The following is a 16,384-nucleotide window of genomic DNA, read 5'->3' as shown; positions in this document are numbered from 1 at the left end:
ATATTCAGGAAGATTGCCTCTGCTTCAATAAAGGTCAGTGGGGAACATACTGGAAAATACATTCTTCCGATTACTATTGTTTAAAATCTCTCCCTTGCCGGCTCTGAAATGTTGGCATTTATACTTACACTATAAGCTGTGACATTGCAACTTAGTACGTATAGATGAAAATTGGAGGGGAGCGGGGCACGATGGGGCAGAACGTTTTATGAGGCAGCAAAGATAACCGATAGTTAGTTTACAATACATTTTTGAGCGGGAGAGCAATCCTGTCAGCACTTGCAGTATTTCGTAAACTCCCTTAGATAGGGAACACAGGTGTTCTCGGTTCCGCTCGCGGACACACCCTGGGGCGTCGCTACGCCAGCCCGCAGCGCGTGCATTGTGAAATTCGGGCGCGCGCACCGAACGGCAAGGGTAGTGCGTGGAAAGTGTAACAAACTTGGAAGGTGACTGCGCCGCTACGTCTCCTGCGTGGAAGCGCTCACTAGAAGGGGACGCGAGGGGGGCTGCGCTGTGCAAAAAGGAGCGCCCTCGAGTCATCAGCTTTGCACCCCAGCCTGGGGTCTCCCCTCGCAGGAGCCTGCCACTATGAAGATCGAGTTCGCCCCCTTGAACACCCCCCTGTCCCGCAGGCTCCAGACCGCCGCCGTCTTCCAGTGGGTCTTCTCCTTCCTGCTGCTAGGTACAGTCTGGCATTTTGGAGCACGCTTATCGCATTTATTTTTTAAAAACAAAGTAGCAACGCGTGCATGTCAGTGGGAGGGGAGGGAGAGGAGTGTAAGTAAGCTCGCCTTTTGTAATCTATTATATTGTTGAAACGTCTTAAGGAGATGCGAGAAAGAGTAGTTTATTACCATTTAGAGTAAAGCATGAAAAGGAGCCCCCAATCAGCGCGCACTCTGCTTCAGTCGTTCCGACAAAATGACGGAACTCCACGGGACCACGGCAGCATCAAGGAACACCAGTTAAACGTACATCTTCTACACATAAAATGCACACACGTGATCACTGTGCATAAAGGTACAACAGCCCACCCGCCCCCATTTTTCATGGTTCAACGGAATCGCATTGGCTTCGAAGCGCCTCTGTTGCCGTTTTGAACGGGTAGCATTTGCTGAGAGTGGTTTTAGTTAGTCTTTTCTGGCAAGTTGCAATCAACATGACAGCCTAATATGCTGCTATTTAAATTATCTTGTTGCTTTCTTCTCATAAATTTACAGTGTTGGTTAACATGTGCAGCTTGGACTATTGCTGGGCAGTGTGTATTCTTTTCAATGCTGACACATGGTGGCATTCTCACGAGGAAAGCACCTGTTTGGTTCATGCAAAATGTGCCCACCAACATTCAGACCAATTGTATAACTGCCCAGCTAAAACTATGGTAACGCTGCACCCTGTATGTTAACAGAGGTAGGGGAACGGATAGTTTGTTTTTCTTAAAAGTTAGTAGTTGATATTTAAACAATATTTAGAAGAAAGTGTGATAGAATGGACAAAGGAAAGAGAAGGACACCCGTGGGCCTGGTTCTGATTCTGCTCATTATTTAATATACCTTTTTGCCATACGAATGTCCCTTGCAAACCATTTTTTGCGCTTTCTCGTCCATGTAAAATACATTTGATGACGTGATCAGATTTATACAAATTCATGTTGTGCGGAGCTATTAAGTTGTCAGAATTTAACAACATATACTTAACGATGAATTATTACACAACAGCAGGGACCTATAATGACCACTAGGAATTGTATGCCAACTCCAGTAAATCCAGAAGCCGAAGCTGATCCATACAAAAAACCTTGCAGCTTCTTTGGAAATCTGATTAGTTGATAATTTAAAATGTTCTGGCAGTACATTGAGCGATAGATACCTTTAAAAAGAAAAACAAGAGAACTTGGTTTCACTTATGTTATTTCTTATCCTCTTTTAGCTACTGTTAATGTGTTTTTAAGTATATTCCTAAAATCCAGCTACATACTTGCCACAGTTTCTGTACCATTCCTAGGGAGAGATTTTTCTTCCCAGTAGAGGGAGTTTTGTGGCTTTGGGATTATTTCAAACTAAAGGATCATCAGTTGCTGAATAACTTTTGATTTGGCTACGCAAATAGCAGGTTCTAGGTGGGTTGCTTAGATGCAGTTACTTTTTTGAGTGTCAAGGCTGGTTTTAGTGCGAGTCCCCCTAATGTGTCCACCTGTTTCTTTATACACCAGCCCACATGGGAGCTGTGAAAGTTGAGAAGGAAATGACTCTTGCATTTACCGGAGGTTCTAACGATCTACTTCTCTTTTATTCGTGAATCTTATTAATCATTTCACAATTGCCAGCTAGAGATTTATTTTGTACCAATTTTAGGGATCTCCATTTACTAACTTTGACTTTTTTTATTAGCTTTGCATAGTTTTTTTGTTTTTTTTTTAATAATTTCACTAGGGATACAGTAGTATTTCGAAGGAAATTTGATTTTCCATTTTCCACAGACCTGGCACTACGATTTCTTTTAGGCCAGCGATGGCTCCCTCCCATTTTCCCCCTGGTGCAGCGCATTGTATGGTAACCCGGACACCTCTACAATTCTTTCAGCCCCGTTTATGATCTCACTATCTATAAGGGGATCGAAACACCACTGACTGTAAAATCCACAGACCCGATATGATTGTATATGGAATTTTCTTGACAGACCGTGCTGTTCTTGCTTTACTGATATGTATGTTGTTCACGGTAGGAAAGTGCCCTTCTTGCTTGGTCACCCAATGCCCCTACTTTTTGCTCCAATGCTGATGGTTATGACTCAGATAATGCACTGGAGCATGTTGTTGTGGGAATTGGTAACCCCATTGGCAAATTACTTTAACCCCTTATAATTCCCTAGTATATGGTACAGTAGTACCCAGAGCATGGGTCTTTTAAGGGCTCACCAGGGCCTGAAGCCCGGCGGTCTTCGCATGTCCTTATGTACTTTTGGGAGTGTATATAACGTCGGTAGACGAGGATCTTTTTTTATTCAGGTATTGATACTCCTGTTCTGATAGGAAACCCTGATCAAGACCATCTTTGGTTATTAGTTGGATTTCAATTGCAAGATCCATTCCTTTTGGGCATGAATTTTTGATTATTTCTCATTAAATGTATTCAAATGCACAGCCATTGATTATGTCCCTCAGTACATTGTGAATAAAAACTCTGTACATCATCCTGAGGTTCCGCGAATTCTGAACCCGTGATTTAAATGTCCTGGTTCCGTTACGATTTTGGTAGCAGTGAACCGTAACTAATGAGTTCAGCAAGTACGAGTGTTTTCGCCATGTTACACACAAGGATTCACTGTGTATTTGAAGATTCCGTTGTGAACCATAGTTCTCATTTCGTGTAAAGCAGCCATTTTGTGGTTGCCCTCACAAAGGCCGATGACTACGGCTGAATCATTCTTTAACACCTATGCCCTTTAGCTGGGGTTCGCGCTGACTTTTGGATGAACCAAGTGAACTGACCTCGTTGCCTGAAGCTGACCTTGTTGAACTAGTTCCTGGCCCTGTAGCTGATCAAGATTAAGGATCAGAGCACAGGACATCGTAAAGTTTTACTACACACAAATATGCCTTATCCTACTCTCACCTGTTTCTGTTTCTTACTTTATGGTCTATTTATGATATGGGTCGTGGCCTCCTTGTTATGGGTTCGTTTGGCCTGTCTAAAGAAGAATGTTGTGTTTGACCGATGATTGATCATGGGCCGGGTAATTGAAAAGTGGGGTTTTCTGTCATGCGATACCTTTGGTTTGAAAACATGTGATTGGTCAGTTCGTAAATGTTAGGTATTTGTTTGGAATGTGATTTTTGGCATAAAAAGGGATGACTTGCTTTGTAAAATTGAGCAGTCTCCTGAGAACTCATACGGTGATGATTTCTAGGACTTCTGTTACTGGCTGCAGTCAATAAATTCGATCTTTGACGTCACCACGAAGAGTCCCATGTCTCTGTGTTCTAAGACAGGTGAACCCGAAGACTTTGGGCGTGCCCCTGGCGCCGCCGGGTCTTAAATAACCCGGTTCTTCAATCCCTTGGCTTTACGTATGTATTAATGTGTCACTAATTCCTTCTAAATTCTTCCTTTCCCTGTCTGGGACCACCCTGTCTATATTGTTCATTCACCCAGGTCCCAGTGACTTATATGGGTTCAACCCTGTTTTTTTTATACCTTACTTCGTGCAGGCAAATGCCTGCGAGGTTTTCTCTTTCCCTTTTTTCCTTAAATCTATATTGATTTTCCACCTACCTTAGAATGGTGGATAAAGAGATTCTCACATACACAGAGGATTACATTCAGCAGCTATTGGATGATACTGTTAACAATTTCCTTTCCCCCAATACCCCTGCTATCAATTTCACATTGAACGACAAAATCGCACAATTAGAGCGCCTGGAGAAGGAACTCATCAGGACCAAATGCCATGGACATTTTCTCGCACAGTGCCTACAATCTAACATCATACCTATAGGATTACAGGTAAAGGTGGAACCAGCGATTTTTGTCGACATCCCCAAGTTTAGGGAGGGCTTTAGTTTCGTTGCTAATAACTGTTCCCGGCACTGGATGGTGCTGGGGATTGAGACAGCGGCGGAGCAAGTCCAAGTTCTAACCAAACAAATATCTGACCTTAAGGCGGAGATCAACGGTGACGCCACCCTTACCAATTCTAAGGATGCTTTTTCTAAATTGGTAGCTTCTCTCCAAGACTTTGAAACCACCACAATACAAAAGAAATTGGAGAAATCTTTGTTCCTCCAACATACGCCATGACACAAAGGATACTGGCTTATGAAAGCATAGTAACACGTGACGTTAAAAATATCATTAAAGAATGAAAATACATCAAATTTAATGTCGGCAGAAACGAAAAGATGGCCCTTTCTACAATCAAAGACAACAAGCTTATCATTGTAAAACCAGCAGATAAGGGCGGTGCCATAATTGTACAGGATGTATCTGATTATAAAACTGAAATCCTGAGACAACTGAACGATGGGATCGGCTACAAACAACTTGCGAAGGATCCATCAATGGATCTTGCAATTGAAATCCAACAAATAACCAAAGATGGTCTTGATCAGGGTTTCCTATCGGAACAGGAGTATCAATACCTGAATAAAAAAGATCCTCGTCTACCGACGATATATACACTCCCAAAAGTACATAAGGACATGCGAAGACCGCCGGGCCGTCCTATAGTTTCAGGCTGCGGTTCGTTACTGGAACCTTTGTGCGTTTATGTGGATTTTTTCCTAAAGCCTCTAGCAGAACAAACTGCAACCGATCTACGGGATACCACTCACACCATCAACATCGTAGATGGCCGTCCATTCAATCCTAGTGAACAGCTCTTGGCATCCTGTGACATTGTGTCACTTTACACTAGCATTCCTCAAGAGGAGGCACTCGTAGTTGCAGCTGCTGCTCTCAACCGACGTGAGATGCCTCTACGTGTCCCCACGTCTTTCATCATACTACTACTCAAGATCGCTATGATGAGAAACATTTTTTGTGTTTCAGAACTGTTTTTATCTCCAGACTAAAGGGGTTGCCATGGGCGCATCTTTTGCTCCAGATTTGGCAATTCTTTTCATGGCTACTTTTGAAGACACCTTTGTACTGAACGATGTCAATCCATTCAGGGCTAGTATACAATTGTGGATGCGTTACATTGACTATATCTTGTTGATCTGGACAGGAACCGAATCTGAAATTGGGGCATTCCACGTATGGTTGAATGGCAGATCACCGGACATTCAATTTACTATCCTAGCGAACAACAAGAGAATTGATTTCTTGGATCTATCTATTGTGGCGGAGGATGACAAGTTATACACAATGCTTTACAGAAAACCATCTGAACGTAATTCGTTTCTTCAATACTCCAGTCACCACCCCAGAGGCCTGAGAGACAATCTTCCCTTTGGCCAATTTTTAAGGATCCGCCGAAACTGCAGTAAAAAGGAGGATTACATGGCCCAATCTGACAGTCTCATGTTACGCCTAACTGATCGCGGATATCCCAAACGACTTGTCAAAAAAGCTAGGAAGCGAGAATGGGTCAACAATAGAGAATCGCTCCTGGAACCATCTGAACGCAATAACAACATGGAACATCGGTTGATATGTGTTACAACTTTTTTTTACAAAAAGCAATGCCATCAAATGCACAATCAACAAATATTGGAATTTAATTGCAGAAGATCTAGGAATCCCAAGTACTCCGATGCACTCTTTCAAAAAGGCCATGAATATAAAGGACCACGTTGTGTCCTCTTTCTTGACAACACCAGTGACTCCGACTATATCAACTATGTGGAACCTACCTCCCATTACAGGCCACTTCCGCTGTGGCTCCTGTAAAGCCTGCCCACAAGCCATTCAATCTAAGGAATTCTGCTTTAAACACCACCGGATCACATTGAAATCACACACCAACTGTAACACCACGGATGTGATATACTGTGTGATCTGCCCCTGTGACCTAATATACATGGGGCAGACACAACAAAAAGCCAAGGTACGGTTCTTTCAACATTGCAGCCGTATCAGGTGTGAGGTGCTGGGAGCACCCATGGTGGAACACTGTAAAAAAGAAAAGCATCCTCCTGAGATTTTGAAATGGATTGTTTTAGAACATGTGAAACTTGGCCCCAGAGGAGGCAGTATAGTTCCAATTCTGAACATGAGAGAATTGAAATGGATAAACTTTTTTGACTCCGTTTCCCATGGTCTTAATGAGTCTGAGAGCAGTTTCGTTCAATTGGCCAACCTCTAAAATAATCCTCTATCTTTTCCCTCCACACGAATATATGAATGTGTCATCCATCCATTCAATTGGCAAACTGATAAAAACGTTTTTTCAATCTTTGTCCTTCACACTTAACAACTCTAACCCACACCTGTATCCTAATGTTGGTAGGCAGGTGTGTTTATACCCAATAACTTGAACTTGCACCTTTACCACCATGTCGGTAGGTACGTGCTACTATCTGTCTCCTATAAAATTGCATTGCGATATACGAATGTGCCATCCATGAATTTTGTGTATTAACTTTTTCTATGAATTATTACCATCATGCATTGATAATCTCTTGTATTGCCCTATGTTCTTTATTACATTGACCAGCACTTTTACCACCGTGTTGGTAGGTATGTGCATCACTAGTCGGTTTTTTGTTTAATGTAACACCAAGTTACCCATGCCTATGATGAATTGGATTTTCAATGCTTTCCATCATTGGACATTTTTTTTAAGGAAACAAGGGGGACCCTATAGTTGGCTGTGGACCAAGGGTTAGTAACAATTTGTAAGGAAACAATGGTCCAAAGCAGTGCATGAATAAAAGAAAAATATTTAAGCAAAGCCGCCTGTATTTATCCAAGTCCAGCCGGACAAGGAATTTATTTTCACAATGTAAGAATAATTACAAGGAATACAAGAGCACAATCCTGTGCTTTACCACAAAACAGAAAGGTTTAGGGAGAGTTAGAGGTAAGAAGAGGTTTTACAGGCAAGAAAAAGAGCAAACTGGACACTTTTTTTAAAAATCAACAAATGCAAGTGTTTTGCCAGAGTAGTATGTACAGCGAATGATACACCTTATTTTATACCGTACAACTACTGTAAAGGGTCGACGTTTCGATCCCCCGCTCTAAGATACATGGGGATCATCATCAGGACTTATTAATTGTGTTGCCTGTGGGGAAAATTATATACGCCTCTTAGGGGGAAGAGGTGCGAGCAGAGTCGGCAGGCGACGCTGATGGCCGTAGCCACTTTCCCGCGTCGGTGCAGCCGATGCTGCAGTTGGACCAACTGCAGCATCGGCTGCACCGTGGCACACGAGGACATCGCTCCCGGCACTAGCGGATCCGAGCACTGTCCCGGCACTGCCATATTGCAATCCCGGCAATTAATTGGAACTTCTAAGGACCAATCTTTACCAGTTCCCCGACGCGGGAAAGTGGCTACGGCCATCAGCGTCGCCTGCCGACTCTGCTCGCTCACCCATGCGGCACAACCCGGCAAGACAGCTGGCTATCAATCTTGAGCCATCGCAGCCTCCTCAACTGCACCTCTTCCCCCTAAGAGGCGTATATAATTTTCCCCACAGGCAACACAATTAATAAGTCCTGATGATGATCCCCATGTATCTTAGAGCGGGGGATCGAAACGTCGACCCTTTACAGTAGTTGTACGGTATAAAATAATGTGTATCATTCGCTGTACATACTACTCTGGCAAAACACTTGCATTTTTTGATTTTTAAAAAAAGTGTCCAGTTTGCTCTTTTTCTTGCCTGTAAAACCTCTTCTTGCCTCTAACTCTCCCTAAACCTTTCTGTTTTGTGGTAAAGCACAGGATTGTGCTCTTGTATTCTTTGTAATTATTCTTACATTGTGAAAATAAATTCCTTGTCCGGCTGGACTTGGATAAATACAGGCGGCTTATTACGGCTTTGCTTAAATATTTTTCTTTTATTCATGCACTGCTTTGGACCATTGTTTCCTTACAAATTCCATCATTGGACAGCTATCCTGTAATGCCTCACATATGTCTCAATATGATATCGCCTCGCTCCTTGGCAATGAACTTTTTGCTAATTCATTTCCATATTCCTACATTCTCAATTAGGTTATGGGCATTAATATATATATATATATATATATTTTATCGACTCTATTGAACGGAAGGGACTTTGTTTCTATGTATCTGGTTCCCCGTCGGATGTTTTCCGTGTTTCGAGCAGTTGCTCAGCAACCGCTCTTAGTCCCCTGTCTGTCTCTGTTAAACTCAGCAACAGCCATGCCCCTCCGAACTCCGCCCTCGGCAAGAACCAATAGCCGAACTCCGCCCTCGGCAAGAACCTGTAGCCGTCTGGTTTATGAGCAAGTCGCTTCCGCCTCGACCATATGGTTTATAAGCAAGTCGCTTCCGCCTTGACCATATCGCGGACACCATTGTTACTCCACGGAGACCGGAGATTAGGTAAGAGATCCGCCGTAGAATCATGGGGCATTATGATGTGACAGCACACCTATATATACTTATTGTACCGCTAAATTAATGTCCCTTTGAATCTTGCCCTTTAGATACCTGAAACCAGTAAATGGTGATTCATTCATACTCGTCCCCACTCTACGGAGGTGATGACATCACGTTTGCCTTCTGCATTCATAGTGATTTCACAATGATATAACTACAGCACGTTATGGCGATAGGTAAGACTGATGGCTGTATTATATTTCGACCTAGTATTGATCCCGTTTACCCTATCTACTCTCCAAGTCAACGCCCTTAGATTTTTGTCCCCTAGATACTTGAATCCTCAAGTGATGAGTAATTCGTACTTTCCTGAAAACAGCCCTTGTAGCGATTTCGCACCGGTCAACCGGACACGGCGATAGGTGAGATCTATTCCTGTTTGTATAGACCTACTGCTGCAACCCAGCTCGACTTAGTACTAATTTCGGTCCTTTACCTCCATAGAACACACTTTAAGATCGAGCTGCGCCCTTTTTTGTCTTCTTGCCTCGATAATGAAATTAGACTCGCTGGTCTGCTGAGGCACTGCTTATTATTGGGATCCCTGACGACTGTGAAAGTGTGATAGGTCTGCCGTCCAGGCAGGTGAGCTTGACCACGTTTTAATGATGTTACACAACATCTTGTCTTTTGCGCATTCTGATAGCATGTATATCATAATCCTTTTAGGAAACTGGCTTAAGACGTCGCAGTTTTTAGTCTCACCACCTAACCCTCCTCACTTTTGGAATCACGGACGGTTAGGTAAGCTGTCATTTTTGTACATCTCTCATTTGTCGTGTGTGTACTTTACCAATAGGGCTGCCTTGACCACAATAATTAGCCCCACAAGCCTGAGTGTTTCCTTTTTCTCTTGGCATGGCCATGACATAGGTTATCATTTGATTTTTATCTTATTGAGGCCCTCAGTGTTTTCTAGTCACTTTTCTCAGCTCTGTGATGTGAGTTTCTCTTTCAGTTAGTCAATTTTAGATATATTCAAGACATCGAGTGCTCTCTGACGAGACCTCCATGTTTTTTTGACTAAAAGAATTCTTTCTTTACCCCTAGGAGGATTGCCCTTTTCCTTCAACCTCCTTCTTGTCCTGAAGAAGACCCTCCTAGCAAGGTGTAACTTCCCTGCACTTCACTTTTGGGTCGAAACGTAGACTACCTCTTCACCCTACCAGTCTCCACCGCTAGCTTGATGTTCACAGCTGTTCTAGGAGCATGGTGTTTTAAAAGTTTACTTAACTGATTCATACTACATCTGTGACCCTGGGACCAGGAGATCACTATATCATTGTTGGGAATTATATAAAAAAAAGTGTATAAATTGCCTTTTCCCCTTTTTCTAATTGATAATTATAAGACTGTGTGTATATTTTTGACCTATTTTCCTTGCTCCCCCCCCCCCTTCCTTTTGGGCATGAATTTTTGATTATTTCTCATTAAATGTATTCAAATGCACAGCCATTGATTATGGCCCTCAGTACATTGTGAATAAAAACTCTGTAGATCATCCCTTGGCTTTACGTATGTATTAATGTGTCACTAATTCCTTCTAAATTCTTCCTTTCACTCTGTCTATATTGTTCATTCACCCAGGTCCCAGTGACTTATATGGGTTCAACCCTGTTTTTTTATACCTGAACTCTTCTTTGCTCTCACAGTGCGTGGCAAAGTCAATGCACTATTTGTAATATATGCCGGTCACCCCTAAGGAAGGCCTCCTAAGCCCAGGAGGCAGGGTGCATTATATTAAAGGTGTGGACATTTAAGTGTCGGCGTATACGTACCTATAACCTATAGTGGCCTTTACCATTCAAGGACACTATATGGAAAGACGGTCTTTGGAATAACATGGGCTGGCACCCAGGTAAACCAGAGGTTGATAGATCCATTATGGTACTGCCTAAATATGTCATGTTTGGTAGCAAACAGCGAGCCTTATAATCCCTGACATAAATCTTGTGTCGAGGACAATGTGGCATGCTCCCTGGTGGCTACTTTAGATGTTGCCCACTTTAGATGTTGCCCACCTGGTTGCCCCAGCCTTTCCAGGGCTATAGCTGCCAGTTTGCTGTTGCTGCCACCAAGACAGGAATTTGACTTCCTGCCAGGAGGTGTGAAATCTCCCAGTAGTCCGAAGCAATGGCCTGTACGGGAAGGAGATCACACCTCTGTCCCTGACAGGATGGCTCGTGAAGTGGCACATCAAGATGGTGAGCTTCAAACGCTGTACCGCCTGTGATAAGTAACCAGGCTGCCTCCCAAAAGAGGAAACCCTCTCCCCGTGCCCCAGGCACACTTGCACCCGGGCAGGTGCGAAAATTAGGTATTCAGGCAGTGTACACCCCCATAAGGCTAGCCACAGCTCTAGGGTGGGCTACCTGGTCTGTAAAGCTAAGGAAGACTTCTGTCATTTTCAGAAGTGGTAGAATAGTGGGTTCTGGGTAGAAAAGGTGACCTTCCCCCCTGGATGTGGTCACCTCAGGGGCATGTAAGCCACTGGGGTTAGAAACCCATTGGCCACTTGCACCCATGCCCCTAAATCAAGGATTTAAGGGCTACCCGGACACCAGGACCTTAGTTCTGAACTGGATTGCAACAAGGACAAAAGAAAAGACCTGTGCCTGTGACCCCAGGAGCTGCGCAAACCAAAGGCGTGATACTTCCTGGAACTGCATGACCACGACTCATCCTGGACCAAAGCTTGGTACACCCTGCATTTTTGCTAGAAGTTGTACCCTTTCACATTGGCTGCTCCTTCATTTGCCTGTCCTCCTTTTCTCTTCCTCATCACACCAAAGAGGAGTGAGTGAGTGCATAGAATGTACGGAGGATTGCTATGTCTTATATCAACCGCACACAACAGGACAGAGTTGGATGGTCAGCTTTTGGTTGGCTTGGATGAAACAAAGAAAGACAAAACAGTAACCAAGTTCATTATTTATTATCATTTGCCATGCCTTTGCCAAGGAAGGCCTTCCATCTGGCATTCAGGCTTACTCCAGGAGATCAACATCTGCTTCTACTGCTCTCACCAGAGCCGCCAATTCTTCCTTGCATACTTGTGGAAAGCATTACAGCCTCACAGCTCAGATGTGCAGTGACTAATACTTTGCCAGTGTTTTGTTGCATGACTCCTTGGTTAAAAAGAAATGTTTGTGTGGTAGAGCCTACGTCCTGTATGTACACAGGAATATTGTGGAAGCTGCTGTTTATTATACACTCTGCTAATGTGAAAACCGTTCCTACCAAATAGAAAGACCAAGGTAAGGACCGGTATACATTTTGAAAACTGGGATTAGAGAAACATAATCCTCATAAACCTACAGGGGAAAGACCGGCGCACCTTGCCAGCATTTCAGCATGTATTCTCTCAAGTGCATTCTGGTGTTTTCTGTTCAAAGTAGTTTAAGTATTTGCAAGTGGAACGTGTTCACCATCCATGTTAGCTAGCTCTGTTAAAGCGGAACATCTCGGGACACACATCTTTCTTTATAATTGTCACCCATGAGGAGAGAGGCACAGAAGCTTTTTAGGTTTGGGGGTGCTTGAAAAGCTGCTTATAGTTTGTCATGTCAAGTGCCACTCCAAGGACCCAGGTGCATCCCAGTATGAGCAGTGGTGGCTGCCTCTGAACCGGGGTGAAAAAAAGAAATAACTACTTTCGCCGTCACTGCACGCCTCTCCATCTGCTGCACGCCTCTGCAAAAAGGATTTGTCCACTACCATAGCATAATATTCCCAGGCTTCTTGCTGAGGCTATTGGCCAAAACACTACTGAAAGTGCTCCTCAATGAGCTGACATGGAGGTGTCTGTGATGCTGTCGATGCCAGCAGTGCGACCCATGCTGGGCGGGGCCGGAAGAAGACCGAATCCTGATGTGATGAAGACCACTAACAAGAGCTGTAGCTTCCAAAAACGAGCTGAAACTCCCAGACTATTTGCACCATTGCTTCTACCCCCAACACAGGTGTACCATTTAGGAGTAAAACCTGTCTGCAGTTGAGAGCAACAGTTGCCGCTAGCCAACAGTCAGGCCCCAGTCCAATCCTTAGATAGAGATTTGTGTTTCAAAACAAAAACTAAGATTAGGTAAAGTACTTATTAATTAGGGACAAATTAGTTGTCGGTCTCCAGGCATGCAATTTCCCTCTATGTGTGACAAGCAAGGTGGATTGTGGAGTAGAGTCTCCTAAGAGTAGTAAGAAGCCGCTCTTGTCACTCAGAACTGAGACTCGTCATTGTGAAAGGGAAGCTCCAATAACCTGGTCATTTTGTACAAGGCTAAAAAAAAAAACAAGAGGTAGGAAGTATGGCTGAGTGACTTGAACATTCGTTGCTGCAACAGTGGGTGATCCAAAGGTCACAACTATGAATTCTAAATTAATTTAATTTTAGAATAAAGTAGCTCTGCATTTGATTCTTCGTCAGCTTCTCTCGCCACTCCGACAGCATTCCAAGCTCTGTAGCACTCAGCATACTTTTCTCTAACTAACTAAGAACTTCCTCAATTATACTCTACAGAATTCATAGACCTCCCAAAAATGTTTCAATATCATGAAACGCCTAATTCTGACTGGACAGCCAGGGGAGGTGATCATCACACCATGTTTACATATCGCTCTTTTCAGTTAGCCATTTGTTAATAAACCCATCCCCTTAATTCTTTATTCAAACTTTATTTCCCAACTGTATTCACATTATTTTTGCAAAATGTATAATAGCGTTCTCAGATTCTGCCATCCCGGTGCACTCTTTACCACTTGGTTCCCAGCCAGCACCCTCGATGGCCTTGGCTTGTATTCAAGTTGTAGTCATCGTTCCGGATTCACTCTCAATGGGCATGCACAGAGGAACATTTTGGTCGCGTGATTCTGCGTACTTTTGTCATTACTCGGACAGCCCAGAGGAACACTATTAATAAAATCAGAAAGACAAATGTTATTTTCAAGAATAAATGGTTTCACTGTATACCACCTATCTCTATTCTAACCCCATTAAATTATTAATACTTTCCCCGCATTAGCATTAGTAAAATATCTTGTTTAGTTTCCAGTAAAGCAGATGCCAAGCATGTGATTTTCAAAGCAGCCATCTTGTTGGCAACTGCGCAAGCGCAAGAAATTCCCTCCAAGTGAAAGTACGTCATACTACGTAGATGCAGTAGATTCATGCGTACTAAAGATTTTCAGTTAGCGGGCATTTTAGAATCTCACTTGAGATACTTGTTAGTAAAACACATAGGCAAGCCTTTTCTCTTCTTTACTGTAGTTTGTTGTGCATATTAATTTACACAATACAAGGCTAATATGGTGTTAAAAGTTACGTGAGGATTGCGTCCGAGCAAGTCTCGTTTCTACGAATCCTTGCTCCATCACCGGCATACATGTGCATGCAATATTGGATGGAAAATTAAAGTTAGATTGTAAAGATTCTGGGATTTCACCATTACATCATAGCTAAGGCATGGACAAGCACAATGGGTTCATGGAAAAATGTTGCAGCATGGGGGAATGTCATGTGGATTGGAGGGAGTATAATTAGATTGACCACACTTACAATGAAAGAAACCTTTCAAACATAGATAGAGCGGAGTGTTGTGGGGATAGAAGGTGGCCAAGCACTTCATTGTGGTGGTTCTCTGAATAAAAACTGGCAAGCTAGTAGGCCTGAGTTTAAATGTTTTAAGACATTCACACACTGGTTTGTGGAAATAATGTCTCCATGCAGTTGCCAGTTTTGGCTTTGCCAGTGATTTGTTGCGGTCTTGGTGGTGATGGCAGTGGTGACGGTGGTACTGGTGTTATGGTGATATTGGGAATATTTTTTGTTTTGCCGTGGTACTGGTGGTATTGGTACTAGTGATGGAGGTGTGCTAATTGACATTGGGAGTGGTACTGATCGTTCTGTAGTATTGTGGCCTTGAACTAAAAAAGTTCCCTAAAAGTGAGCAGTGGAAGGATATAAGCTAGCCAATCAGAGTGACAATAAAGAGGCTGTCCCCGAGGGGAGGGATAAACACATGATGGACAAGGATTGCCATTGAATTACAAGCGAGCAAATAAGTGACAAAGCCAGCCCATGGTAACCAATTGGTGGTCTGTGAGCTCCTGTAAGTTATTTATTTGTAGGCCCACAATCCCCCTTTTGCAACCAGACAGTTTGCACTGTCTGCAGGGGCAGCTCCTCCATTATAGCAGAGGAGCGTCACCCCACTGAAATGTACCCAGAGATGAAAAATAAAATGGTAATGAAGTTAATTCATTAATATTTGATTTTTCATCACCCTGTCCTGAACAGAGTGTCAGGACGGGACGGGGCCTGCAGAATATCAGCCGCATCCGGGAGGAAGATGGGCTGCCTTTGCACTTGTTATAAAGTGCACATGTCTTTTGCAGGCCATCTTGCGGCGGACAGCCACACATGTGCACTTTAAACCTCTCTAACCCAGCTGTCTTAAGACAGCTGGGTTAGAGAAAGCAAAAGTCTCCACTGCCCTTGTGAGCGATGATAGAATCTGCTCCCACAAAACCTGGCGCTGCTTTGATGCTGGTTAACAGCCAGAGAGCAGCACCAGGATTGGTTAAGACGTTAGCTAGGGCACTGAAGTCATGAGGGAAGAAGACTGGAGCGAGAAGGATGCAGCAGCAACCACGGTAAGTACATTTTTAATTTTATTTACTTCATTGTTTTTTATTTTATGAAACCACCCACCGACCAACCATTTGGCCGCCCCTCCACTTGCTGAAGGTGGCAGCCATCACTGGCTTTTTGGCAGGCTCAACCAAAAAATGAGCATACCATAAAGTGTCCATGCTTGCCTTTAGCATGACTTGTGTGGTGCAGTAATGTTGCCCTCTGTTTGGTTGTTCAGTCTTTTTGTTTTGTAGTCTCCTCTCCTTCAATCTCTTGCTTTGTGTTTGGACTAGAGCTCTTTCCAGCATTTGACTGACAGACACCCTACTTCCATCTTATGCATTCTGCCTGGTCCTCTGATTTTGTTTGTCTCTTAAGTAGCCTGTATCTTGAGACCACAGGCATATACTGACCAAATTATTTTATCCGTACTTGTGATCTTCAGAAGAGGCAAACCAATGTGCCTTAAGTGGTATTACATCAGCTATGGGATGTGTAACCCAAGTCATAGGATTAATCATCCAACTTAACTAGCAGAAGTCATTGTCCTGAGCAGTATACCAGTCAATGCACGAGAAGGCTTCTCGTCCATGTCCATGCAGATTTATGATGGACTCTAGGGTCACCTTCCCCGTAACACCTTCACAGGATGACCCTTAAAGCATTGTGACCTTG

The 16,384-nt window shown here is 43.4% G+C and overlaps 1 protein-coding gene across 1 annotated transcript in view; it reads left to right on the top strand.

Annotated features, from left to right (window-relative positions):
- Positions 1 to 411: 411 nt before the first annotated feature.
- LOC144791307 (2-acylglycerol O-acyltransferase 1-like) overlaps positions 412 to 16,384 on the top strand; it is a 423,435-nt gene continuing 407,462 nt past the window's right edge. The window contains exon 1 of the mRNA XM_078665973.1: positions 412 to 685. Coding sequence (XP_078522099.1) covers positions 592 to 685 — 94 coding nt within the window. The 5' untranslated portion in view covers positions 412 to 591. The remainder of the gene's footprint in view (positions 686 to 16,384) is intronic.

Source organism: Lissotriton helveticus, chromosome 11 (assembly GCF_964261635.1).
Source record: "Lissotriton helveticus chromosome 11, aLisHel1.1, whole genome shotgun sequence".
NCBI lineage: Eukaryota > Metazoa > Chordata > Amphibia > Caudata > Salamandridae > Lissotriton > Lissotriton helveticus.
This window is presented reverse-complemented; position numbering and strand designations above follow the sequence as displayed.